The following is a 27,016-nucleotide window of genomic DNA, read 5'->3' as shown; positions in this document are numbered from 1 at the left end:
AACAGAGACAATGACAACACTTCATACGTTTAAGTGAATTCAGATGAGTTCTCATTTTTAAAGCATAGCGCCTGGAGTCTGACAGATAGCAGACAATCAAAAAACTGTTAGTCCTTTTCTTTTTCTACCTTTTTATTAGGGAAAAAAATTCTCATTCTTAAAATGGTAGCGCATTTGAGTTTAATCGTGATATCATAGTGCCATCTGGTGACCATAGAGAGCTATTACATTATCTGTATTGGATACTTCATTTCTGACAAAGTTTCTGCCTGGAAACATCCTGGACTTAGGAATTCATCTCTAGTGTGTCTGGGTTAGCCTTGCAAGGACAGGGAATGAGAACTGTGCTTGAAGACAGTCCTGTGGAGCTTGGGGATGCCTCCTTTGCGTGGGCATCCTCTCCTGTCGGGAGGCAGAGCTCAAGGAATAAGGAATTTTCTTCACAGCCTACCCTAAAATGGGCAGAGGTGAAGTTGAGTGTGGCAGGAGTGAGTGAAGTCTTGAATGACCTGGCCACTGTAACTTTGGCCTTGAGTCCAATCTCAGAGGGGTTTCAAAACCATGTAACCCCGGGCACCACACAAATATCCCAACTAGAAAAGGAACCCCCTTCTCCAATCTACCAGCCCCACCCCCACCAGGATGAATAGAGCCAAGGCTTCCACATTCATCAGACTCGTGCCTGGACTCAGGTTACACCAAGTATCCCTTCCCTCACCCCACATCCCACCCCTTGAACAGCTCCCAAATAAGTCTCTGCAGATGGCTACTCTTGCCATCTCTCCGGTGCCGCCAAATCAAGTCAAGACTGGTCAGTTAATTAAATGTGAATTTTATTGTGCTTTGGATTATGTAAGGCATTGCAGTGGAGGCAGTGGAGAAGTTAGAGTGGAAAATGCGATAGGAAAGAGAGAGCTAAAAATAATCTACAAAATAATTTTTTAAATGATTACGTGCTAAACTAAACTAAGGGCTACAGCTATGTCATTATATTCATTATTGCAGAAGCATTGAGATATTCTAGGAGGTGGAGGTTGGAGGATGGGGAGAGGCTTCATGGAGGATGTGGCATTTATGCTGGGCCTTGAAGGAGGGGTAAAATGTTGATAGATGAAGTGGAGGGAAGAACATTTCAGACAAAATTCTGTAGAAGGACTGAAAAAATACAAAAGGACAAACAAACACCCCCGGGGAGTGATGCTTCCCAGCTGGGAAGCCTGAGAGGGCTCAAGCCCCCAGATGGGGTCTTCAGTACCAATGATATTAGAAGGCACAGGGCAATGGGCTTGTTTGTAAACCTAGCAGCAGCAGGAGGTTTCACAATGCAGTCAGGGGCCCCAAACTGGCTGAACTACGCCTGGATGGACTCTCATTCTTTGATCCTGTGTGGTCCTTATTCATCTTTCCTCTTGCCCACTGACTGCCTGAATGGTAGTTCGTGCGCGCCCATGTGCGCGTGTGTGAGTGTAGGTGTGTGTGGATGGGTGGGGGACCGAGGCTTTGTCTCCCACTGCAGCTTCTTCCACTTTTCCCTCTTGTGGCACACAGCTGGTTTCCGTGGAGCTGGAGCTCGGGCCCTTTCCACTGTCTGAGCCTCAGGGAACTCTAGCTCTTGATTAAGCACCTAGGAAGCTTCCTCAACATGAAGGTAAAACCTACTGTAGGGGGTGACTTGAATTAGGGCAGGACTACTCTTTCCAGAGGTGGAGATGGATGGTGGTGTTGGCTGATGGTGGTGGTAGTGATCGCGGTAAGGGCTGGGGACATATGACCAGACTCTGGGTGCTGTATAAAATGCTGCTGGGACTGCTGTAGTGTTCAGTCAGGAGCTGGGATGTCAGGCTAGACCTGCTTGGCCTCAATCACCCCTTCCCCTTCCTCAATATGCCCTACAGGGGAGACATATTGGGGACCTGAAAACGGCAATGGCATTGGTAGAGTATCCAGGCTGATGTTGTCCTGCTCGACTCTCACCCCTAGAAGCCCCAGAGATCTTTTATCTTGGCCAACATCCATCTAATCTCCAGATGGGACTGTCACCTCCCCCTGTCCAGCTGCTGGAGGTAAATAGGTTATGTAGCTACTTATGCTACTCAGATCGAGAGGTATAGGGAATTTATCAGAAGAAAAGGAAAGTTAATTACTGTTAATTTTTCTCTCAAAAGATTGGTAATCTTAGATAAAATCTAGCATCTGACAGAAAATGAAAGGATGGAAGAGCTCTGTCAGGCTTCCCTGGAGCTGGACATTTAGAGCTCAGTGAGGTCATCGCTCGAAATAACCTTGAAGCTGATGTGGCCTTGCTTCACTTTGGCGGTTGGGCCACCCTTCTTGCGCAGGTACAGCGACTTTAGTTCACGGCAGTCGCTGGGGTCAGCATCCAGGGTAACTTGGCCCAAGAACTGATCACAGAACTTTCGCTTGTTCCATACCTGGAGAGACAAGCCAACAGAGTGAAGGTGAGTAACCCTCTGTGACACTGGACTCTGCCCCTGTGGCATGTGGAACCTAATGCTGGACTTAGAAAGGGCTCTTTAAAAACCAAGGACTTTTCCCGAATACTGCTCTGAGTAGGGGGAAAGTACCTCAAACAGCAGAGATGAAAAGCAGAGTTCAGGATCAAACTTGGCAGCTGGTCAGAAGCAGTAAGTCAGGGGAACACAGCCAAACCATAGTGTTCCATCCTGACCTAGCAGGTTGAGGGCCATGTGAACTGGCATATGCTTCCCTACATGCGAATTTGCCGTGCCTATGTTAGCATGTGAATCTGACAGCATGTGGGTTTCTAGCCACAGTGAAATATGTGGAGGAGAAGATATTTAGAATGGACATTCATAAGGAAGTCAGTGATTGTGCCTAGTGGGAGGTATCTGAGTACAAAACAAATAACCCAAAATAAACCTTGCTCTGGATCCTAGTCATCTGTGATGCACTTGGGATCATCTAGTATCTAGTAGTGAATAGGAGCCACTCTGCTGGTCCCTGTTCACATCCTTACCTGAACTATAATAGGAATGTCAGTGGTCCTTCTGTAGAAAATGGCCTGGGTGTCAAAAATGGCATGAACGGTGTTCTTTTGGACAGGAGAACGAACTTCTTCCTTTCCACATTTGATGATCAAATATGGGTTTACAGCTGAAACAAAGTAACCATTATTTTGAATGCAGTGATGAAAAGTCCTCTTTGTGGATAGCCAAAATGATCTCACTAAGTCTACTCAGGGACTTTTAACATAACACCTGGTTAGTAGAATGACCTAGGACTTCGGTGTCTACTTTCCTTTTCTCTTCTATATTTTATAGAAGGATATAAAAATGAATACTAGACAGGCCTCCCCCAAAGACACTTATATCCCATTTTCTCCTTTTTAATTGAATTATAGTTGATTTACAACATAGTGTTAATGTCAACTATATAGCAAAGTGATTCATTATAGCCAAAATGTTTGTTCAGGTTTTCTGTAAGATGTCGTGGAAAAACCCAAACAAACTTTTCTGCCAATCCTTTATATATATATACACATTCATATATATATATCCTTTAAATATATATACATATATATACAATATACAATCCTTTAAATATATATGTATATTTATATATTTTATGTATACAATATATATACACTATTTTTAACTATTCTTTTTGATTATAGTTTATCACAGGATATTGAATATAGTTCCCTGTGCTATACAGTAGGACCTTGTTTATCTATATCCCATTTTCCTAACTTGGTTGACAGCCATTCTGACTTTTCTACATTGAAAATACCACTGGAGAGACTCATCTGTGACCATCTTTTCTAATCATATATGCAATAAGTGAAGCTGCATTTTGCTTTCCCAGACAGCCGTGCATTTCTTACTTTCATTGGCATACTTCTTCTCCAGGCCCTCAGCGCTATGCACCGTGATCTGGGTGACAACCTTGGGGTAGCCACGAGCCAGATTCCAGCAGGACATCTTGGGCATGTCCATAGTCAGCTCCCTGGAACATCAAAAGGAAGACACGTCATCCACGACGAATGCCCTTTGATGAGGAGAAAGGCTAGCCAAAGCAGACCTCATTGTTGAAAAACATGAAATGCCAAGGGGCCTAGCCCATTCCTCCCCAGACATGGCTTATGTTTTATGGGTATGTTTTCCTTTCCCCTTGCTTTAAGGCCCAGAAGATAAAGATCAGAGTAGGCAGGGCTGGGGTGAAAAGGTAGCTTTGGTGACCCAGCACTCAGAACATAAGAGAGATGCAATGAGGAGGGCCAGCTGTTTAAGAGAAGAGAGAGTCAGCCAGAGAACAGAAGATAAAATATAAGCGGAAAAACTTAGGCTATAGGCCCGTTCTCCTTAAATGGCAGCTCAGAGCACTGAAGCCCAGACCTCCACGAGGAATTCCTCACAAACCACCCCTTTTTGAGACACAGTTGTCCTGCCATCATTTCAGTTAAACCTGACTTGCACAACTTGGACCTCTGAGTATCCATCTAGGGGGAGAGGGCCAATGGGGTTAGGACTTGGAGGCAAAGCCCAGAATAGGAGTTGGCAGGGCTGGCCAAGGAAACGGCACCTGAGCTGGACAGGCACTTCACAGAAGATTCTCAGGAGGAACTCGCTGGTACGGCCATGTTGGAACATGGTTGGGACCAGCACGTAGTTGCCCTTCTTCAGGTACTTGCTCAGAAACACAGTGCGCGTGTCAATGTAAGTGGAGGTCCCGGCACGCTCCTGAATGTAGAGGTGGTGGAGGCGGAATTTGCGGTTCAATTCCACCTGGAAATGCAAGAGAAGGAAATGCTCCATTGCACTCATATCATAGTTGTTTTTTTTTTTTTTTTTTGGTTTTAGAAGATTCTAGGTCCTTTTACTAGCTTCATCCCTCCACCATTCTTAATTCCCTTAACCCCAAGGCATTCTAATTTTGACACTATTTGCCATTACTGTCTCTGCTCCAAAGGCCTATTTTTACCTTGAAGAGCTCAAAGCCGATGATGTAATTGTCAGGTCTTCCCATGCGGCGGTAAGTGCGCAGGTCCTTTTGCTGTAGAGACATGATGACCTTGTGCTCATCCTCTGGCACAGTGAAGATGTACTAGAGAAAAGAGGCCACCAAGGAGTTTAGTTAGCACACTTCTGTTTTAGCTGGGTCAGCTCAAATGTCAGGGTGGAACACTCTACCTCTCAAAGCAGAGAGCTGGGTTATGTTCTGGGCTTTGCCACTGACCAGACCATGAAACCTTGGATAATTCATTGACTTGCTAACTGTGAATTCTAATGTTTGTTTCTCCCTATGGCATTCAGCATGTGTTGAGAGACACAACTTCATGCCCAGGCGTCTGATTCCAAAGAGGGTATGCTTTCTTTTAATCAATTATTGCTCTTGGTCTTTTTTCCCCAATTATCTCCTTATTTTTAAAGTTGTACATAGGAAAAATCAAGAATATAAAGACAGAAAGCATTCTTGTTTGACTTAACCGGACACAGCAGCATTCCCCTAGGCTAACCTCTTTTTGCCATCCCAGATGTGTGACTTGTGGGAGCAGTTGGATGCAGTTCCTTGGTGAATTGATGCTTTGCTATCACTATTATAGGGAAGCTACAGGGCTGTGTTGGAGACTTTCCAAACATAATTTGGGGAATCATGCCATTGGGAAGTAAGTCCAAAGGGCCTCCTATTTTTCTCTCTTCCTCTGTCTCTCTTTATCTCTCTCTTTTTCTGTTTCTGTCTCTGTTTCTGTGTGTGTGTATATGTCTGTGTGTGTGCGTGTGAGTGTGTGTGTCTTTCTTTCCCTCCTAGAAAGAAACAGGAAACAGATGAAAAATCATAGGTTCACAAGGCCCCCATAGATCTATCCTGTGAAGACACTTAAACACTGAAGCCAAAAAAGCCCATTTCATCAGTTTGGTATATGTGCCTGGCAATGAAAGCATTTCCAGGGTTGTAAATGAAGGGACGTGGTAATAGGAGCTTTCTTCTCTTTAGGGACAATTAAGGTAGAAGGAAAAGAGAAAAGTATGAGTTAAGTAAAGCAGCCCACCAAATTTAGTATCTTTCAAAATGGCTGCCAATGAGGTTCATGGAAAGAAAACACTCGTGGCTAAGGCTGCAGTACAGTCAGAATTCTTGTCTCCTGTGGGTTAGCTCATCAGCACATTTGTGGATTAAAGCATCAAGGTTATTATAGGTTCAGGCTTTGGATGTTTGTAAATTTTGCTTTGAGATGTGCCTGGGCTTGACCTCTAATGTGTCACCTGGCATAGCATTGTAATGGGAGGTGAAGGGAATGGGTTCATCGATATCGTAGTGATTCAAATCCTGGGAATAATGACCTGGGATTCTAGACCAGGAAAGGGAGTCATAATGAGGGGGTTCAGGAGAATCACCTGCCTGAGAAAGAGGACACATATAATAAGTGTGCACCCCAGGGAGCAATTCGGCAGTAAAGATATTAAAAAGAATTGAGAAAGCATCAAAGAGCAGATCCTTTCTCTCCAATGTGGGGCCATCACAAGGAGGCAGGGAGTGTCAAAGCATACCAGCAATATAGCCAAGAGAGAGGCAGCCAGAGGAGGTGGCTTGGATTTGATAATGTTGCCAAATCACATCTCTGCAAAAAGACACAGTCTACTGTGCCTTACAAGCATCTGAGCCCATCCCTCTTCATCTTGGTTGATGAATATTATACAATAGTGGCCAGTGGGAGAATTGATGTCAAAGAAACATTCCAAAGTGAGACCTGGCTTCCTATTGCCTTGATAGTGAAAAGTGAAAGTGTTAGTTGCTCAGTTGTGTCTGACTGTTTGCAACCCGTGTCCATGGAACTCTCCAGGCAAGAATACTGGAGTGGGTTGCCATTCCCTTCTCCAGGGGGTCTTCCTGACCCAGAGATTGAACCCAGGTCTCCTGCACTGCAGGCAGATTCTTTACTGTCTGAGCCACCAGGAAAGCCCTATTGCCTTGATAACTTGAAGACAGAAAGAATTTGGTTCAAACCTGGGGATTCTGCAGGAAGGTATCACGGTTGTTATAGCAGCCTCCTGAACGATTCATTAGGGGATCATCATTCACAGTCCAGCATCCCACCACCGACTCCAGCTCCTTGTGGCCAAAAAGTGGGTTGTTCACATTGCGGCAGACATTGAGTTCATGGAAGTTGCGGCAAAAGTCCTCTAGGCTCATCCTGAATGGAAGGAGTGCAGGAGAAAGAAATGAAGATGGTACTTAATATCTACCCCTGCAGTTCCATGTGAAAGCCTCAATTCTCTTAGCACAGAAAACTTCTTACCAAAACTCTCCATCATCAGACATAACAATCCCCAGGTTCTTGCGATCTGCTGCAGTCAGTTGTTGCCACTCTTCAGAACTAAAGGCAAATGAACAAAGGAATAAGCCAGTATGTTTGCCACTGACGTCCTACAGGAAGCAGGATGCCAAAGGAACAGAATGCATGAGGATTGGGACAGCTTTGTTTTACTGTTAGCTAAGTCACAGACTCCATGCCCAAGAAGGACCCACAGATGTCAGTAAGCATTGACAGCCCACTAGCAGCCTGAGGGATGGGATTGGGAGAAGGCATAGTGTTTGGGGGATGCAGCCATCAAAGTAGAAAGCCACTCACATCTCACTCCAGGGGCCACTCCATTCCTGTCTTCCCAAAGGGTTCCTCAGACGAATCATATACAGCTTCTCAGTACTGAAGACCTCCACAAGTCTTTCTCCAAGGCGGATCTTGCGAATATCAGTCATGGTGTAGGTATGGCCCTTCAGCAGACCCCAATCAGTTTCAACTTCTTGTTCCTCCTGGTCAGGAAACTGAGAACAAAAAAACATAGATAAGGGCACAAGAACTGGGAGAGCCAAGGCTTGGCTCCTCCTCTTCCTTGATTGGTTTACACCAGTATGGTTGAAACTAGTTCTCTTATGTACATGGAAATTTGTTCCTGCTGCCTACCTTGACACAAAGCAAGGCAAGGAAAAGAAGCAAATAATTTAATATAACAACTCAAACAATACAAATGACTCATGGTAGTACATTGATGTGAAGAGCATCAGAATTTCAGGGGACTGGTTAATTCTTTGAGCAAACAGCTATAACCTCCACATTCAGGAGCACAGGTAGGAGGAATAATTTAGCAGAGGCTATTTATATCTGCTTGAATGCTGCATCGCCAGGTTGGAATGACTGGTACAAAAGGATGATACGTTACATATCCTTAGCCTCTGCACCAGGGCTCAGTGTCTATTGTTAGCTTTCTGAGTTTCACAGTGGCTTGTCTTGGATCTCCAGGGTTAGGGTCATGTTCCACACTAAATGTCATGGTCTCCTCCACCAAAAGTGAGTAAAGAGTGGTTTTGATGAGTACAAACCTCAATGGAGCAACAGATCAGACCTCCTTTGGTAAATGTCTTGTACAGTTCTTTAAACAGCTTGTACTTCTCCTCAACAAGATCAGTGTATCTTCCCTTCTGCATGTCAACAGTTTCAGCCAGTGTACCAGTGAAGTCCACAATGATATCACTGGTGGTCAGACCATCAAGGGCTTCATAACAGCCAAGGAGCCTAGGGGCAAATATGCAAAGTTATCTTTGTAAAATTATTTTTCCAAGTCTAGGACATCTTGTTCCCTCAAAATTAGAACACTGCTTGCACAGGCAGTCCTTACCAGCTAGCTTTTCTCTAGGCACAGAAGGAGAGAGATTTTGAGACCATAGTCATATTTCTAGGCTTAGGCTATGTTGATCTAAGTCCATGCATGAAACTTCTTTTTACCAGTAAATATTAGACAAGGAGGAAATCTGAGGCCATAATGTCATGTGATCCTTAGATTAGCCTCAGAAAGGGGGCACCTTTTTGAGGGAGCAGGTAGGGGTTTAATGGAAATTGGAACAGCTTATTTCTTTCTTATCTAAAATTATGGAGGGCCAGTCCCAGGTCCAAAGCACTGCCTTGGATCTGCCTGACATCCCACCCAAAGCTAAGCTGGGAGAGCATGAGTATGAGTTCCCAAGGATGAATATGACCTTCCTTCCCTTGTGTAGCCTGACCACTGACTAGTCAACCCCCCACCTCCTTACTTGGCATAAGCTTTTTCCAACAGAGCATTCCAAAACTCATTCATGGAGGTGGAGAAGGAGAACACAAGGTCTCCATTGATGGTGGGCAGCAAGTCATCAATCACCACCTCAGTCCATTCTCCAAAATGCCAGAACCGGAAGTGAAATATCCCAGCATATTTATCTAGTTTTCGAGGGTCCCATTCCTGTTCCTTATAGTTGGGGATTGTCTGGAAATATAAGAACATTCAATCAGTCAACTTTTATTCACCAGACCATATTCAGATATTGAGATTACAGTTGACTTCTGAAAAATTCATGGGGCAACAGAAAGCACACCAAATACATTTGGCTTGGGTCTGAGTTAGGAAGTCCCTGGTAGGGCTTTTTTCCCCAAAAATTTTTGCTTCCCCAGTTCAGTTTTGCTGAGAATAGTATTACCATGCTTGCCCTGAATACACACAGGATCATGGGGGGCAGCAAGCTGTGGCTTAAATTATTTCCCACAGATAATCTACAAAGTCGATCATGAGAAACTGTCTACACAAACATATTCATGGTTGCATATTCAGCCCTATAAACCAGGCATTTTAAAAGGCAAAAATTATTCAAAACACAAGACCCCCTGTGGTTTTAGAGATCCACCCTAGAGAGTTTATGCAGATTCTATAGATGATAGATTTTATTCACACCTTTCCACATTTTGGAAAGTCTCCTTTTAAAATTCAATTACACTTTCAGCTTCTAAAATTATTTCTCTGAAGAAAATGCTCTACCTTTGTCCCAAATCAACACTTCATTGCCTTGAACTCTGCCTAAATGCCATAGGAATTTTTGTACTCTTAATAATTTATTAGAACCTTTTCAAGGATATATTTCCATCTTTCTCACCTTTTCTTTTATTTGTATCTGTCAGTGAATTCCTGGCTCCCAGTGGGTTTTTTTAACCCCAGTAGGTACAGAGAGTGTAAGTATGCAGAGCTACTGAGTCAAAGTACTGCAAGTGAACAAAAGATCAGCTAATACGTGTGACAAAGCAAATGGAGCCAAATGTTAATGGTAGAACACAGGTGAGTAAACGGATGTTGACTATAAAAATCATTCAACTTTCTGTATTTGTGAAACTAAATGGAGGAAAGTCACCTCCAATCGTGAATACTTCTGACTTCAAGAATTAAACAAACTAAGAAAGTTACGAGCTGACTTTTCCTAAAGTTACTAAAGAAGACAAGAAGGTAGAAGTCAAGTGAGGTCCTGCAGAAAAGAGAATACCTTTGTCCAGTGACACTCCTGAACAGCCAAACAGGAAAATGCAGAGACCATTGGCTTGTGCCCCAGTCTCCCTTGGGTCAGCTGGTGGTTGCTGATGTTGCCCACAATCAGACGAGGGTCATCACAGATGTCCTGTGGATACAACAATTGGTTCTAAGAATCTGAGATGTGTTTCCCATCAGACAGTGTGAGCTCAGCTGCACAGGACAGACCTCACAGATGAGGTAAGATCAAAAGACGACCAGGACTTCCATGGGTGGGAGAAAGGGAAGGTTGTGGGGTTGTGAGAACAAACACAAAGCAGTGGATCATCAAGCCACAGGAAAAGGGTCATGTGAGGGGGTGGAAGGAGAGGGTGAGAATGAGACAGGATGAAACGTGCTGGTGCCCTCAGACATAGTTTTTGCAGTAGCAGCCAGCTTGTAAAGAGGAGAGCAAGGGATTAGCACATTACATTTTGATCCTATTTGTCAGGATGAGATTTCCTGAAGTGCCTGTACTTGGAAGGGTGATTGCATTTAAAAGACAAGGTCTGACGGAGGTGGACATTAATACTTCTCCCTCTCTAGGAAAATTAGTTAGGAGACCTCATATATGAAATCCATTCCTAATAAAAAGCAAAGGCAACAGTGGTCTCCATGGCAACTAGATTTCCCTACATCCTTGGATGAATTACAGATGGCAGCAGCACTAATAGCAGGTGGTAATAGACTGTTCTGAGGAGCACTTCAACAGACACTCTTTTTGTCCAGTGGATATTCCAAGGGAGGCTGGACAGACTGGCTGCAGTATTTGTTAGGGGTGTATGTGTGTCTTTCCCTAATGTATCATTAGTTGTGCCATTCCCACTGCAAGGAGGAAAATGAGGCCCAAATAATACAATTACAACACGAAGTAATAGAGGCATTTTCAAAGTATAACCAATGCCTGAAGGAAAGATCCCCAAGTTTCCCTTCTGGGAGGTGGAATAATTTGAATAGCAGTGGCAATGCTCAGGTTGAAGCCTTAAGAATGACTAGAGTTAGCAATTGGGCACAGGAGTGGTACGGAGGTATAATGAGTAGAGAGACAGGCATGGATAGAGGCATAGCCACATACATGACACTGTATAATTGAAGACACGTTTGCGTGACTCAGAGTATCAGCCCTTGGAGAGTTCAAAGGCAGGAAATACCAATGGAGTCTTGGGTAGTTGGAGACAGCTTCGTGGAAGAGGCCTTTGGCCAGTACCTTGACATTCTGCTTACCCAGCAGAAATAAATCCTAGTCTCAAATGGAAAGAAAATCTAGACATATATCCTTTAAAAAATTATTAAATAGACATCTATATTTTTCTGGTTCTCAAAACTCTTTTTAAATGGACATAATTCCCTTTGATGAAGGGTCTGGTCTACAGAATGAAACATTCCATATATTCTTTAAAAGCCAAAATAACTCTGGAAAGGAACAGACATTCTGGGCAAGGACAAGACCAAACTGAAGATTAATTGGTCATCCTTTTGCCAAAAGGAGAGAGTTAGGTGGGTTGTCAACTTTGTATTTTCTGGCCTTTTTTTTTAGGTGTCTCATCATTGCTTTTTTGTCTTAGAAGAAGACAAAATTTTTTCGTGAGCTGGGAACTGCCTGGTTTTTTCTACTTATGGAGCATAGAGCAGGTGTGTTGGGTGAATTCAGTTTTAATATTCTTTCTCTTCTGTTTGTTCCTTTGCCCTTTCTAAGATGAAATGAAACCCAATTTTTCCTTTCTGAGCTATGCATTACCATTTTATGCAGAGCAAGATGAAAAGTTATACCATGATTTCCTGGACTTCGATAATCCATATAATAATTTCCTAGCATGAAAAATCAGTAATGTGGACACTGATATGTGGAAAAGTGTGCTTTTAGGTTATTAAGGCAAATTACTTGCTGGTTTTGTGTGGAGTTATTAGTGGTTGTGGTCACATTAGTCTTGAATTTCCACAAGGCTTTCATTCATAGCAGGGATCTAGGCTCAGCAAACACTTTTGGTATGTCAACTTCTATTTAAGACCTAAAGGATCATATAAATAAGCGAAGAGACATGGAAGCAGAACTCAAATAGAGGCACTGTATAATTATTCTCTTGTTGACTGCTCTGAAGGTGATTATTTTATATACAATGTGTGTGTATGCATGTGTGTGTGTGAGACAGCACGTACGTGCATTTGTAAAGCTATGTGTAATCATGGGAGAATATATATTTGGGCAAAGAAAAACTCGCCTTATGTTCCATTTCCTCTCATAACCTGCCCCAGTTTTACTTCACCACTCTTCATACATGATGGGTGGCTATTTAAAAATGGGTTTAAAAAAATAAGTTAACAGTCCATAGACTGTCAAGCCTGAAAGGAATTTAGAGACTAGTCAACCTGTTTATTTTACAAATGAGGAAACAGGCTTGGAGAAAGGCAGTAACTCACCCCTCCTGGCATTCAGCTAGTTAGTAGAACTAGGATTAAATCTTCAGATTCCTCACATACAGATAGAGAAGGAATCTCTAAACATCAACTAGTCCATCCTTTTCCCTTTAAGTTTATTAATGGCCACCATGTAAAGGATAATACTGTGCAGTTCTTCAGGGGTGGAAATACAACCAGGTCTCTGTCATCCATCCCAGGGTTTTATGTCTCTGCTTAATGCTCACCGAAAAGCTCTCCCCCATTCTGGAAGACTGGCTTAAGACATGTTTTAGCTTTTGGTTCCAGGCTAAATATAATATTACCAATGAGCTTTAATCTCCTCAACCTCATCCACTAAATATGAATCAAACTCTTATGTATGTCAGCACCATGATGTGAAACATGGGAGAACATTTTTATCAAGCCCCTTTTTTTTTTCTTACCTCTTTAAGGAAATGAGACTAGAAACAGCTAAGGAGGTAAGAAGGGTAAAGGGTAATGAGCCAATACAAATCTACAGCCAAGTGGACTTTTTGGTGACAAATTTGAAAACAATGAAATGGCTTCTCATTGCATTTTCCCCTAGATTTGGACAACTGGGTATAATTCATGTCGGGGTAAGGAAGCAAGGCTGGAGAAACTTTCCTGTAAGTCAAAGCTGAGATGCAGAGTGCAGATGGGACATGTCAGCCCACGCTCTGCTGAAATGGTAGGGAGTGGAGTTGGAGGAGAGGTCACAGCTCACAAAGTCACATATTTGGGTGGCTTGAGAAGTAGGAAGATTGCTGAACCCCTAATGGTTCCCAGCTGTGTTGGCGTACTCAACATGATCCTGGAACTGGGCTGTTTCTCAAGGCAAATCACTTATTAGCAGGAAAACACACAACTAGGAAGTCAAGCACCAAGAGTAAGTCCAGGAATGTTCTCTGCAGACCCCCATCCTGGAGCCAAAGGCTTCTACAAGCAAAGTAGCGTCTCTAGGCAATATGTTGCCTTAGCTGAGCACTGAAAGACCCTCTCATTGTCCTCACCTCATCTCCCCTCCCAGACTCCTCGGGGTCGGGGGAGAAGGGGGCTTACCATTATAAGGTTTGGAGCCCCCTCAACTCTATATGGCACTTACCACATCCACATCTTTAGTGATTTTTTTTTTTACACAGGTGAAATTTGCTGACAATAAACACTGAGGTCCAGGGTAAACCTCAAGAACCACAGTAAAGTGAAAGGCTGCCTAGAAAACCAGCGGCCAGAAGAACAGAGGCACTCTCAAAAGCGCTACGGGCTGTCTACCAGTCCTGTGGGACTGGGGTCAGTGTGGACACTTACAAGTGAGGCTGGCCCTGTAGCAGGTACGTTACGAGTAAGTCTAGGATTCTAAGTCATCCTGAAAGGCCTAGGGTTTCCATTCGGGATCCGAGGGCTTTACCAGCTAGTTCAAACAGTTATCTTATGCTTAGAAAAGTGTACCATCTCCGGACACAACATGTAGGTGGACTTCCTCTCAGGGGCAACGTTGGCCCCTCTGCTAAAGGAATTCACTTTCCAGAAACATGGGTTCTATCCTTAGGTTGAGAAGATCCCCCTGGAGAAGGAAATGGCAACCTACTCTAATATTCTTGCCTGGGAAATCCCATGGGCAGAAGAGCCTGGTGGGATATGGTCCATGGGGTTGCAAAAGGGTCGCACATGACTTGGTGACTAAACCACCATCACCACCATATGTAATCTACCACCGAGGCTTGTGTATCCAGCTTCTAAAATCTCCTCTCCTCCTTTTCCTTCCATTCCTCCCACCTTTGCTTTCATACAGAACTTCATCAGCCTCTTCCCATACAAGGTAGCAAAATGGCCCCCAGGGAGAGTACTCCCTGGTGGAAGACCCGAGCAAGGTCAGTGGTAGTGGAGGCTGAACTCAAAACTTGACCAGGAGAGCTAACAGATCTTGTGCAGGTGCTGTGCCTTCTCCCACCACTGGCTGTGCAAATCCCTACAAGGCCTTGCTCCATTTTAGTTGGAGATTAGTTGAGTCTGACCCGAGGACACGATTGTAGTAGGGTGTGATTCAGTCAGGAAAAAAAGCCAGAGGCAGGTTGGAGGGGAGAGTGGCTGGAGGGGGCTGGAGAAGAGACTTTCTGTGGGAATTTGGTGGTTAGATTTGAGCCTAAAAATCCTACCTGCCATTTTAGGATCACGTGGTAACTCAGTGGAACTCAGCTCTTTGAATTTTCTAAGGTCCAGGAGGACAGGAAAGCCCAGGAATACAGGTCTCGGGGAATATACCTGTGTACCCAGGAAGCAAGGCCAGTAGCTGGGGTCATTGGACCAATGGAGGCCTTAAGGAGAAGGATTTTCCTCTGGAAGATATGGGCCAATGAACTGGCATTGAACAACTGAAAAACCTTCTCATAATCCCTGTCAATCTAAAATGGCTCTTCAGGACACAGCAGAGAAGTGGCAAGTGGGAAAAAGAGGAGCTCAATCCTGCCCTAGGATGGTGGGGCTTTACTGCAGTTGGTTGGTTCAATTAGCAGTGATGCTTACAGACATGGAGGCCGTTCAACCCGGGAGGGGCAAGAGACAGAAAATACCAGGTTAATCATGCTTCTTCCCTTTTAGAGTCTTCAAAAAATAACCCTGCTTGCCAATGAGGCAGTGAGTCCAACGACCCATTGGGTCTTCCTGAGCCAGTTTAGAGAGGTCTAGGGCTGTCTCTCAGCTTTCCTAATGGGAAGCCAGAGAACTTTGACGTGGTTCTTGACCACAGGCTTGGCCTCCACTCTGACTGGAAACTACTCTCCAGCTTTTTGAAGATTCAGATGGTCCAGAGCCTTGTTTCTTCCCCTACTCCCCCTCTGCAAGAGGCCCCCCTCCCCAACCACTTCAATCCACCATGATCTCCCCTTCTTCAAAACCCTATGTTGATTTACTGTCTGTATGCCTAAAATAGCATTTCCTCTATCCAGCATTCATTTATTATTTAACTCTTTGATAGCTCAATATCTATCTCTTCAACTATAATGGGAGTCCCTCATCTCAGATCTTGTCTGTATCTTGCATAGAAGCTGGCATAGAGTAAGTGCTACATAAATATTTCTCAACTGACTCTCCCTTTGGGCTGAATAAAGACTAAGCTCAGAGTATGCTCTCAAAAGGGAGGGTATGGGTCAGTTAATGGATGTGCAGCATCAACATGGTGAGGAGGAATGTGAGAACTCACTGGAGGGAAGCTATGTATTTTATCAAAAGACACACAAGCAAATCTATGTTCCTTACATGGCAGTGTGGTTGAGTAAAAACTAATACAGGCTTTGGAGTCAAACATGGATTCAAATCCCAGCTTGTTAGCAGTCTGAACCTGGGAAAATTCTTAGCTTCTTCCTGAGACACAGTTTCCTCATCAATAAAATGAACATAGTATCTACCTTTCTTTTTCACACTGGGAAAAAAGAATTATATCAAAGTGAATTTTTAAATACCTACCTTGCTTTGCTGTTGTTGTTTAGTTGCTAAGTCATTTCCAGACTTTTTGCAACCCTAAGGACTGTAGCACACCAGGCTCCTCTGTCCATGGGATTTCCCAGGCAAGAATACTAAAGTGGTTTGCCATGTCCTCTCCAGGGGATCTTCCCAACCCAGGAATCAAACTCGGGTCTCCTGCATTGCAGGTGGAGTCTTTAACCACTGAGCTACCGGGGAAGCACCACTTACCTTGCTAAGCCATTGTAAATTAGTATGGCATTTTAAAAAATGTATCGAAAACTCCACACACAGTATTTGGGCAAATAGCAGCCAAGCCTTAAATGGCGATTCCTTCTTCTACGATCCCCATTTCCCTTCTCTTTCTGACACTCCCTTATCTCCAAAGGAGTATCACTTACCTCAGAGGCAAGATGGAAGATTGCCTTGGTTATTTAAGTTTTTTCTTCAGTGCTAATCCATCTAGGACTCAATCCACAGAATTTGAAAGATGAAGGCAAAGGACGAAGGTCTGAGCCAAGAAAGAGTGGGGAGGATGTGCCTGAAGATGGGCCAGTACAGGAAGCACTGCTGGTTTGGTTCACAACTGGGGAACGGCTTCATGTTGGCTTGTGATTTTATGGCCCATCAGATCCCCTGCCACCTCCTCCAGGACCTCACCCCCATCCGTTATCCCTTCTTTCTTCTGAGTCTTTAACCTCTTCTACTTTACTATTTCCTCCTTAGCTTATATGTTCAAGTCTGTCCTATTTGCAAAAGACACCCTCCCCTAGAAAACCTCCCTCAATTTCCTGCTTTCTTTTCAGCTACTTCTAGCCTATTGACCTCTTTTTTTTATATATAGCCAGTTATCAAAACAGAGTGATGGCGCTGATTATCACCATCCAGAGTGGCTCTCAAACAGCATATTTCTATTTTCTTCATGTGTTTTTGGGGAAAAAAACTTACCTCTCTCTATACTGAATGTATGGCTAATGAATTCTGCTCATGTTTTCCAGGTTTGTCGATAGGTCAGTGATCTACAAGGGTGTCAATAACTGGAGGCATAGAAACCCAGCAGGGGTTGTAATTTTCCTTCTGATGGAGAGAACTTCTCCAAGTCATATTCTCAATGGCTATTATACTTTATGGGCAAAAACAGAGACATGCCTTTGAATGATAAAGAAGACAAGCAACTTAAAGTGATCCATGTGTCTTGGCACCCCCTGGTGGCAACCTACATAAAGTGAAGTAGCTCATGCAAGAATCCCTTTTAGGAGTTCAAGTTGTGGAAATTGACACTAAAGAGTGACATAGCTTGTTCATTGAAGAAGGCAAATCTTGAGTTGCTGACTGAGATGGTTCCACAATAATGCTCAAAAAGGTATAATCATGAAATAAGATCAAAAGGTCTTCAGGATATTGTGAAGGTCTACGAATTTGCATTTCATAACAACCCTAAGTAACCTGTATACCTGGTCACCGACTTTGGGAAGGAGCCCAGATTGAATATCCTTCTATCTTGGTAGACTCTTTAGATTTAACCAGGTTACTATTTATTCTCCAAATGCCATCATCCTATCATTTTATACATTGACCTCCTGCTCAGATAGGACTTTTGAAGGGATTCTGACACTTGCTTTAAAGATACCATCTACAAATGCTCCACAGAGAACCGCAGTAACTATTAATAAGTGGTGAGAGAGCTACAGTCTTACTTGGATCCCACGTTGCTAATAGTGGGGGATGCAGATGACGATATCTAAAGAGCAGCAAAGAAGCCTTCCTCCCCCCGTTCAAACTCCATCTTGTTCCTGTTGAGTTCTTTTCATTTATGCTCACCATATATAAAGAGTAAAGAAAAAGGTAAAGAATCTGCCTGCTATGCAGGAGTCCTGGGTTCAATCCCTGGGTTGGGAAGATCCTCTGGAGAAGGAAATGGCAATCCACTCCAGTATTCTTGCCTGAGGATCCCATAGACAGAGGAGCCTGGTGGGCTACAGTTCATGGGGTCACAAAGAGTCGAAAATGACTGAGTGACTAACAAGCCTATATAGGGAGTTTTCTCCTTACTGGTCTGAGATTATCTTGAAGTTGCTGTGAGTGGTAACTTAGTAAAGAGATGAGAGTAGAGCTTTTTGAGTTACCATATTTACTCAAATGAACTTCCGAAAGAAAACAAGAACAGCATCTCTTTCGGTTCTTTCTAAATTACTAAATCTGATACAATGTGATTAAAATTCAAGATTCCTCATGTTAGAGAGTCAGAAGCCCATATCAATAAAACTTCTCATTATAAAGTTTTCTGCTGGGAATTTTTAGGGGCAGTGAAAATATTCTAATACTATAGAATTATGGATGTATGTCACTAGACATTTGTCCAAACCCCTAGAATGTATACTAGGAGTGAACTCTAAGGTTAATAATGAACTACGTGTGATAATGCTGTGTCAGTATAAATTCACCAGTTGTAACAAAAGTACTACTCTGAGAGGCGGCGTTTATATGGGAAATCTCTGCACCTTCCTTTAAATTTTGCTGTGCTCTAAAAACATAAAAAGGATACTGTGGTATAAAAATTAAAGTTGTCTGCTAAATTGGTCTATACACAGCAGGCTGTATGAGTGAAATAGTGAACCAAGTAGAATTGTGGTGACAGAGATAAAGAGGGAGACAGGAATTGAAACCACAAAGTTACCTGGGGACGTTTCCATATCACCTTTCCAGGAAGCAGTCGGTTGTAGAAAAGTGAATCATTCTCAGGCAAAAAGGTTGGATCACAGAAAAGTCTACCATCCCTGATGCATTCCTGCTTCAGTTCCTGGTACTTCTGGTTTTTGAAGAACTTCAGAGGAGGACCCATAATGTCAAACTAAGTCTAGAATGAGAAAATTGTTGTTATTGAGGGAAGAAGTTCTCAAGTTTTTGAAAGATTATCTGAGATTAGACCAACAGATGCCATCCCAGTGATTTATTCCTGGATCTAGGCAACTTGAGTTTAGTTTTAAAGGAGAAGTCACCATTTTCAGGGAAAGAAGATCTCAGACTCTGCAACAAATTAGCTTGGGGCTTGGGGTAAGGCATCCAAATCATTTCCAGGTCTCAGTTTCCTCATCTGTCAAATGGGTTAATATGCAGTTTAACAATCTTACTGGAAAAATAGATAATAAATGTTAAGATTGAGAGTTAAACATGAGCCATTATAATTTAAAGGGCAATGTTCCATTTTCCACTGGCAGAGACAAGTTCAATCACAGAACAATTCCAAATTTGAAGAGAAAGTGGAAAAAATAACTTTATTATGTTCAGAATAATTTGGTGCCTTGAAGGGCCACACACTTTGTGCTTGAGGAAGAGAAACAGCCCCTTTCACTTCTAACGAGCCCTTTTACACAATTCCTTTCCTCTTATCATTAAAGAGTTCTGCATTATTACTGGCCAGGGAGACTGACACAAAAAACAGAGCTCAGCAGATGGCCTCCAAAGACAAGGAAAGATAGAAAGTTTGTATGTGTCTTTCTTCTTAAAAGTCTAGTGTGCAATCATTTGCCTGCGATAAAAGGCAGACTCTAAAATTCAATTACACCAGTTTGGTAGACTATAGATTCTTATCCCATGGCAATACACTGTTGCTTTCTTTTCTGAAAAAAAATAATCATGGCTAAATAGAGAATTAATACAGTGGCTCTTTAGGCAATGTCTATCAGAATGCCCCACACTCAGATGTCCCTAACAACTAGTTTTTATGAGGGTAATTTGAAAGGCAAATTTGATTTTAAATAGCTGGGTTTTCAATGCCTTTTCATGATTCACAAAGATATATTTGTAGTGATTTTAATGATCCTCTCATGACAGTCAATGTTTAAATGTGCAGGGATGTAAAATTTATATGGCACCAAATATTTCAAAAATTTATTTTAAGGGTAACTGTGTCTACATTCTGTGATTACATGAGGGGTGAAACAAAAGAATCAGGCTAAGGTCAGAGTATCTGCTAAAAAATGGACCAAATTTGGCAGGAAGCTAATCAGCACTTTCAAGAGTACCTGTGTAGTAGCACAGTTCAAAACTTAGTTAATAATGAGGCAGTTGCTATTTTATAACAAGTGTAATATTAATCAGACCTCTTTATCTCATTTTGTGTTCTTTCAGCATTACTTTGAAATGCCTTACTGGTGAAGAAGTCTCCCCACTTGAAAACCATAAAAAATCTTTAATTTGATGTTATTTTCAACCTCCAGTATATGTAAACAAACTTACCCTTTCTCTGAAGCCAAGGACTAAGAAGCTGAAAATAATTCTTTCCACCAGTACTTGTTTATTGGAAATTGTTTTTCAAACAGAAGGCTACAGGACGCTGCAAATACCAAAATGCTTTCAGTCTTCAGGTTTAAGTCTGTCTATAGGTTTGAAATATTAATGTTTATTTCACTGTATGTGAAATCCTGGATGGTATCAGTAATACTTTTCTGTTAAGCAGCATCGGAGCCAGTCTGAATGTATGCCCAGGCTCCCTTCTGGAGCCTTTTACAAATGGATCCCAATTTTCATGTGTGCTCAAATTTATAACAAACACTACTGTGCCTCTTGGCTTTTCCTGGAAGGTTGGGTGGATTGCCAGAGGCTGGGGACCACAAATGGGGGGTCGTCCGGGGCAATTAAGATATTAGTTTGCTAGAGCCTCCTGGTCCCGGAACATTTTGGATAAATGAGTATTTCCTGTTCTTGGGAAGCCCCTCTGCCCCTGCCAGTCTCCCTTGTTAGCCGGTCAACTGGGGAGGCAGGCAGGAACCTGCAAATGGAATCCCCATTATATCAAGAGAGCCTGTCTACAGACAGGAATGGCATCAACTGAGAAGAAAATCAAGTTTAATTTTCAAAACTGGTATGATCCCAGTTGACTTTAACAGAGGCAGGATGTACAGCTGGTGCAGATAATTCAGGCCTTTGAGTGAGGGCACAAGTATTCTGGAGGAGCACAGGAAATAAGGAAAAGCAACCTACCAGCCTCAACTTTGACTGGTTCTGGTTAGAGTACAATTATAGTCCCACGTCCTGTTGGACTTGCAGACTAGAATCGACCCCAATTTCTGATTAGGCAGCAGAAGAACTATATTCCATTTGTTGTGACCTTAGTTTCTTTGTGCCTCAATTTTCTCATCAGGGGAGTGGGGCTATTTATCCTATCCTTACTCTGTGGCTGTCCCTAATGAGATGGTTAGTGTATAGGTTTTTGAATACAAAGAAAGGGCTCCATAAATGCAAAATATGCACTGTAAGCCCTCTCACTGCCTGGCACAGAGCTAGGCATACAACCATCATTCAGGAAACATTTGTAAAATGGATGAATGCCTTATGGAGAAAATTCATGTTTGTGTGGCAAATTATTGCTTGATGGGTGCATTTCAGCTCATATTCCCTTCATGAAAGCTGTGTTTAGTAGATGTTATCTGGGTCCTTCATTTTGTATCTTCAGAAATGGCTGCTCAGACAAGGAGCAGCTAGAAAATGGTGGCTCTGTGACACCAGATTTAGTGTCCTGACTTTTTCCACACCACACTGCTTCCTTTGCTCACTGCTTTCTTAAAGAAGGGTTTTTTGTTTGTTTGTTTGTTTGTTTTTAGCTCAGATGAGGAAAACCCTCCAAAGTAAACATGATACCTAACTTTGAGGCACTCTGCCTAGAATTTATTGCCGTGGTGAATGTTTAAAAGGCCCTTTATTTCCATGGTTTGATAAGCATGGGAGAATCTGAACCCTTCATATCCCAAGGTTCATCCCATTGCATCTCAGAAAATTTTCAGAGACTCAGAAACTTGGAATTGGGTTCATCATCAACAACTTGCCCTGTCAGGGCATAAGAGAGTGAAGAAGGGAATGTTCCTTCTTTGCTAACTTGCTGCATCCAGCTGTGAAGACCAGGGAGCCTCTAGGTTAAAGACCACATATAGGAAAGTCGGTAAACAGAATCAAAGCTGGGGCTGCTTTGCATATCAACGAAAGAGAGCCTTCAGCTAACGAAGGGAACGGAGCGAAAGGAACCTTCGCATTTAAGAAGAGGGACCTTGCGTCTCAGACGGCTAGTATTATGGGAGGCTGGGTGTAAAAGAGTGTGGAGTTTTGTATTGAGATAATGGTCTTCAGCCGTTCTGTTTGAGCAGGGCTCCTCCACACCCCAGGGTGTGGTGAGTTCAGAATTGCCAAGGGAAATTGAGGGAGCCTGCCACGTAGAACACGAGGTCGCACTTAGGAGAGGGAGCTTTCGCTGCTCCCTCAACTGGAAAGCTTGGGCAGCTGGACAAACTCTTAAGAGGAAAATCGCTTGTTCTTTACCTGTGGGTCAGCCTTAGAGTAGAAACCAGATTTTGCTCTAAGAAGTGTATTCTTCTCAGTTTATTCAAGAGTGATGATCAGATAGGAGAAATCCAGTCTGCGGTTTATAAACTGGTTTCAATTGGGATGAGAGAGAAGGGAGGGGAAGGCATTTAAGGGAGGGAGAGAGGGAGGGAAGGGGGCCCCTGGGGTGTTGTTTCTGGCTGGTTTCTCCTTTCCCCCCAGTTTTCCCCATGCGCTCTACTTGGGGCACATTTGGAGGTCAAAGCAATTAGGTGTTTGCAGAGCAAATTGAACACTCAAGACTTGACTCTGCCCTGACATGAAGTCACAGCCACTTTCAGCACAGTGAGCGACCCCTTATCCTCACTCCTGCAGCTGTGTGGGATGAGAGAAACAGGGCTTGTAGAAGGAGAATTAATAAAAATCCAGCATCCACATGTTATATGGCAGAGTATGTTCCGGGTCCACACAGGCAGAGGCATAGCCACACCTGTGGGCACATATCTGCTGTGGGGAACATACGGCTGTTCTGATTCAAACAGTTGGCCAGATATCCTGAGGTCTGAAGTGTTAGTGTTAGTCACTCAGTCGTTCCCGACTCTTTGCGAACCCATGAACTACAGCCCACCAGGCTCCTCTGTCCATGAGATTTTTCCAGGCAAGGATACTGGAGTGGGTTGCCATTTCCTTCTGCAGGGGATCTTCCCAACCCAGGGACTGAACCCAGGTCTCCTGTGCTGCAGACAGATTCTTTTACCGACTGGGCTACAAGGGAAGCCCCCACAAAAGTCGTATGACCCAAACTTACATAGGACACATCTACTCTGCCCAGAGAGAAGACTCTGTTCAAAGAAATTCCAAGAAAAACAGAAAACACAATTTCCTTTAATTACGTTGTTGCAGACCTCTATAAAAAAAAAAAATTCAAAATCCTACAAAGAGCACAGGTAGTCAGGAGACCCAGGGTCAAGTCCCAAATACCATCATTTAGTATAAATAACATCTCTGTCCCTCAGTTTCCCCATAAGAGCAATGGGACTAAAATAGCTGCCCCATTCACTTCGGGGTGTTACTGGGGACAGCTAACAAAATTAGGAATATGAACTTGCTTTTTAACTATTACAGAGAAGACCAATGTAGGGCAGTAGTATTAGGAAACACTCATTTTGAGCAAATTAAATCTCTTTCTTGTCCTTATTGGGAAATGAGGATATTTAATCATATATAAGACACTCACAAACATTCAAAAGACCAATGTAAAATGGCCCCTCTGCCTTTCAATACCTCCCCTCTGTTCCACATCTCCATTCTGGCTGATTTGCCCCCCTAACCCTTTTCTCCCCCTCTTGGCTTGAATAAGCCCATCCTATAATTCTAATTTTACAGTCTTTCAGAAACCTACTTTCAATTTTTCTAGAATGTTATACTGGATGGACTCTTAGAGGTAGATTGCTTAGTCCAATTCCTTGCCTTTACAGGGAAGTAAAGGGACTTGTCCAAGGTTACACAGTTAGTGACTAAAACCTGGACCTCCTGACTCGTCTTTTTCTTTTTTTTTAACCACAGTTTTTAAAAAGAAAGCGGAGCTTGGGGGAGCATGCAAACACAAAACCTGAGGACATTGCTTGTGAAAATGTGTATTGTCCTCTTCTTATGCGAATGCACTTAGGAGTTTTGTTTTTGAATTGCTGTCAGAAGGTGAGATGATTTCAAATCAAGGCTAATCAAAGAAACACTGTTTGGGGGTCACAAAGGGGCTTTTTCTGCTTTTAATTTGGGGACTGAAAACACCCAAGGATACAGAAAGCCAGAAAGGATACAAAAAGCCTGCTTTTTAACCTATTCCTGCCGACACAAGTGTTTAGACTCCCTTGCCTGCTAAGGACTCAAGGATAAAGAAAGAATGCTATTCAAATCCAAAGTATTCATACAGGCACACGCGCGTGTGTGCGCACACACGCACAGACACACAAACTGCAAGAGGAATGCCAGTTAGCCGTCCCCCATAGATTCTTTTTCTACATTCCTTCAGACTATAACACGTCCTTAATGTCACAACAACGATTAGCAAATGAGATATTAGCTGATTTTCAATAAAAACATTAATACAGACAAAGGATACTTTATCTTGAAGCCAGAAGTGACTGTCAAAATGGCAGAACCTGTTGAATTTTCCTCCGTGCTTTTCACTATATTTCAAGCCCCCAATCCTCAGAACTAATTTTCAATTGCAATGCTCCAGTCCCTTCTCACCTCAGTCTGCTCTGGTCAAGTGGCCCAGCTGAGCCCCAAGAACAGGGCGGTTGGGGGTTGTGGAGAGAGTCCCAACTGAAAATCAAAGTTTAAACCAATGCAAAAATCAGAGGAAAATAAAACCAAGGCTACCCTGAAATTGTTGAGATCAACCTGTTGCCAGGACAGGAGGGTCCCAGCTCTGCAGACAGGAAAGACCTTACAGCCATCCCCTCCCGCGCCGCAGTGCACCGTCCAGGCACCCCACTGCCAAGGCTTAAAGACCTTGGAGACCACAGAGTGTGGCTCCAAGATTTTGCCTGCATTTCCACAATGTGTCCATGGTTGGGGATCAGCAGAAGCTAGAATAAAGCCCTGACAATGTGGTCTCCCTCCTAGACTAGCCTCCCAGGAATGGAAAATTAAAAAAAAAAAAAAAGACAGCAAACAAACAAACAAACCCTGAGCAGATATCACCAGAAAAATCTCATGGTCAGACATCCACAATTACCCACCTTAGACATACCAAAAGAAGCAATCCAAAATTCCATTAGTTTTGAAGTTTACAAACTGTTATTATGCACACATATTCAATCCAGACAAACTGTAAAACGATAGCTGTGGAGTTTACCTATAAAGTTCAAGTTTCTTCACTTCATTTAGATACTCAGTTATCCAGCAAATAAGATTGCAGGATGAGTTTGTGAATGTCTGCTCTCCTCACCTGAGTTATCCCAGGAGACTTGCTGCTGCTGCTGCTGCTGCTGCTGCTGCCGCCGCTGCCGCTGCTGCTGCTCTGCACCAGGTAACCCCTACAAAGTCTGTCCAGTAAGTGCGGCTGAACAAAGATTCTGGCTTTCTTAACCTGAAAACTATTTGGGCTGTACCAAGCTCTGCTCACAGGGGGAGGTGCCCTGCATTAAATTCAGGAGACTTGGCCCCGCCTAACAGTCAGAAACTGATCCTGAGTCATGAGGAAAATCTGGAAAGTGCCCCTACCAGATGTGCAAACGGGATGCCCACTCCAGATCCACCCACCAGAAAACTGAAACAAAACAAAACAGGAAAGCCATGTTTGAAAGTGCTTTTTGTTCCAAGGAGAAAGAGGACTTTTCAGGAAGGGGTCTGAGAGATTTCTGGCTTTTCCGTCCCAAGGTTAAGAGTGCAGACCTGAGCATGACTCAAGGGAGGACATGGAGAGAAAAATCTCGAAGTGCCGGCAAAGTTCTGGTGGACTCAGCTGCAGTCCCAGCCCTGGTACACAGATCTATGCTGGTGATGAACCCCTCAGAGAGTGGGTGGGAGTGAAATAGGACCTGGTGGGGCACAGGGAAGAAAAGGTTGTTTTGTAAAGCAATAAGTTACCTCTGGCCAAGGGCAGAGAGAGGGTAACAGTAAGAGGAAAGCAAGTGGAGTTTGACTCCATGGCAGCTGGAAGAAGCCTAATTTCCAGCAAAGGGGCTGTGGAGAGTCTGCCTGGCCATGTTTTGTGAAAAGCAGAACCAATAACTAGGTTTGCACTGCCGACCAAGAGGCTTCAGGGAGATATTCAGAGCCCTGTAAATACTATAGTGCACCCTCGCTAGGGCCCTATCCCCTGAGACATTCCCTGGGCCACAGTTCCAGGGACTAGATTCTCAAGTTTTCTTTGTTTCAATTTTCAGAAAAGATGAGGGCTCCATATCTCATTCCCCAGCTCTCTAACCTCTGATCTGAAATTACCACCCTCTGCGCCATCCCTGCATCAAATGTGCTGCTGGCTCATTGAGTCTGAGAAGGGAGAGACTAGGAAGGAAAGGAAGTGTGCTCACCCTATGCACTGGCCCATACCAGTATTTTCATGAAACAGACGTGAGCAGTTCTCTAATTCTGGTGTCTGAGACCTCCTCCTTGGCACTTCCCCACGCTCCCTCTGTGCCATCTCACCCTGTATGCCAAGACTGAAATTGAACGAGAAGTATGAGTGCACCTGATTTGGTTCCTGAGTGACAGATTTCTCAAGCAAGTATCCTCTATATTGTGGGGTTACAGCTTTGAAACCAAGAGGAGAATGTTTTGTCTGGGATCATCTTGGTCAGCCATCTTTTCCACCTCTGTAACTTTCAAATGAGTAGGGAATGATTGAATCTGAGATTTAGAAGAAATTTTAGAGGCCATATCTACCGTCCCACTCAGTGCAGAAATACCACCCTGATAATCTAGAAAGCTCCCTCTCAAAGGCAACTTCCTTCACATTGGGACATCCTCTAATT

General features: G+C 43.3%; 1 protein-coding gene across 1 annotated transcript; it reads right to left on the bottom strand.

Moving 5' to 3' along the window:
• Positions 1-812: 812 nt before the first annotated feature.
• On the bottom strand, positions 813-25,663 carry CAPN6 (calpain 6). Its single transcript, XM_005700249.3, has 13 exons — positions 25,489-25,663; positions 18,895-19,074; positions 10,321-10,452; positions 9,070-9,278; positions 8,362-8,554; positions 7,613-7,806; positions 7,280-7,357; positions 6,988-7,174; positions 4,963-5,085; positions 4,564-4,766; positions 3,866-3,987; positions 2,999-3,135; positions 813-2,432 (listed from the first exon to the last, which is right to left on the bottom strand). Exons 2-13 carry the CDS (start codon positions 19,057-19,059, stop codon positions 2,250-2,252), a joined length of 1,926 nt encoding a protein of 641 aa, XP_005700306.1. The 5' UTR covers positions 19,060-19,074; positions 25,489-25,663; the 3' UTR covers positions 813-2,249.
• Positions 25,664-27,016: the final 1,353 nt, after the last annotated feature.

The sequence above is a fragment of the Capra hircus genome (genome assembly GCF_001704415.2).
Source record: "Capra hircus breed San Clemente chromosome X unlocalized genomic scaffold, ASM170441v1, whole genome shotgun sequence".
In the NCBI taxonomy this organism is placed as follows: domain Eukaryota; kingdom Metazoa; phylum Chordata; class Mammalia; order Artiodactyla; family Bovidae; genus Capra; species Capra hircus.
The sequence above is the reverse complement of the archived record's forward strand: the minus strand, read 5'-3'. Positions and strand labels throughout refer to the sequence as shown.